Source organism: Fonticula alba, assembly GCF_000388065.1.
Source record: "Fonticula alba strain ATCC 38817 unplaced genomic scaffold supercont2.2, whole genome shotgun sequence".
NCBI lineage: Eukaryota > Rotosphaerida > Fonticulaceae > Fonticula > Fonticula alba.
In genome coordinates, this window is record NW_009242972.1 from 3,751,987 (window position 1) to 3,753,450 (window position 1,464).

At 63.9% G+C, this 1,464-nt stretch overlaps 1 protein-coding gene across 1 annotated transcript in view; it reads right to left on the reverse strand.

The window, feature by feature from the left end:
• Positions 1-22: 22 nt before the first annotated feature.
• Positions 23-1,464, reverse strand: part of H696_01775 (hypothetical protein) — a gene marked incomplete at both ends in the record, with an annotated part of 3,090 nt that continues 1,648 nt past the window's right edge. The window contains 5 exons of the mRNA XM_009495682.1: positions 23-400; positions 575-669; positions 756-807; positions 991-1,192; positions 1,325-1,446. Coding sequence (XP_009493957.1) covers positions 23-400; positions 575-669; positions 756-807; positions 991-1,192; positions 1,325-1,446 — 849 coding nt within the window. The remainder of the gene's footprint in view (positions 401-574; positions 670-755; positions 808-990; positions 1,193-1,324; positions 1,447-1,464) is intronic.

Sequence of the window (1,464 nt, forward strand, 5' to 3'; positions counted from 1 at the left end):
GGGGGGGGGGGAGGGGAGAGCCTCACATACCGGTGACTGTGCCAGTCTCGATGGCCGGCAGGAAGAGAAGCTGGTCGCCGGTGGAGATGAATCCCCCCAGGATCTGGGCCTGGATGCGGAGGATGCCACGCGAGGAGGCCTCCAGGGTGTCGCGCACGACCAGGCGCACGGGCTGGCGGATGTCCGGCTGCAGCGGCGGCAGGCGATCAATCGCCTCAATCAGTGTGGGGCCCTTGTACCAGTCCGACCCAGGCACGGTGGCCGGATCCACGCGCGTCATCAGATTGTCCCCTTGGAAGCCGGAGCAGGGAACCACCACACCACTGGTAAAGCCGACACCCTGCACATACTTGAGGATGCTCTTACGGATGAAGTTGAATCGGTCGCGACACCAGTCGACCTAGAGGCAAACAAGAGCCCGGGCAGGGGGGGGGGGAGGGGGAGGCAGGAGGCAGGCAGGAGGAGGACAGGACAGGGCGGCATGTCAGCAAGGGCGGGAAGGAAAGGACAGTGGGCCATGCCCAGGGAGATGGGATTCGGCCGGAGGCAGCGGCGGGGAGGGACATGTGCGAACCTTGTCCATCTTGTTGACGACCAAGATGATGGACTTGACACCGAGGCTGGCCATGAGCTGGAGGTGCTCGCGGGTTTGCCCGCCACGCATGAAGCCTGGCGACCAGCGGAGAAGAGTCAGTCATCATGGCTGGCCGCGGTCTAGGGCAGGAAGGGGCGTCCCGCAGGTGGACCGATCGTACCAGCTTCAAAGTTGCCGATCGAGGCATCGAGAATCATCAAAGCCGACTGAGCCTGAAAGGGGCGAGGATGGTTGGTGGCGTTTGTGGCGGGCGTTTCCCCCCCCAAAAAGGATCGTCAGCATCGCCGGCCATTTGCGGCACACGGGCCATGCAACGGAGGATGAGAGGAAATGCCCCCCCCCCCCCCACCCCCGCCCCCGACTCGCCCGATCGGAGGGCCGGACCGCTAACGAACCTGGTTGGCGCCGGCAATCATGTTCGGAATGAAGTCCCGATGCCCGGGCGAGTCGATGATGGTCACCAGGCGGTGGTCGGTGACAAACCGGTTGACAGAGATGTCGGTCGTAACGCCATGCTCGCGCTCGGTCGCCGAGGAGTCCGACACCCAAGCATAGCAGAAGGACCCCATCTTGGACCCGGTGGACTCGGCCTTCATGCTGGGGCATGGGGATGGAGATGGAAGGCCCAGAGGCCGAGGTCAGGAGGAGCGGGGAAAGAAAAAAAAAAGACACCAACAGGGCAAATGCCCGAGCAAGCAGAAGGACGGCAAAAGGGCCCGGCCCACGCACCGGTTAATTTCCTCGGTGCTGACGACACCCAGCAGGTGAAGCAGATGCCCAGTGAGAGTGCTCTTGCCGGAGTCCACATGCCCGGAGACAATGACATTCACCGGCGGGTGGGTGGCGTTGCGCTGGGCCAGGAAGGCCTC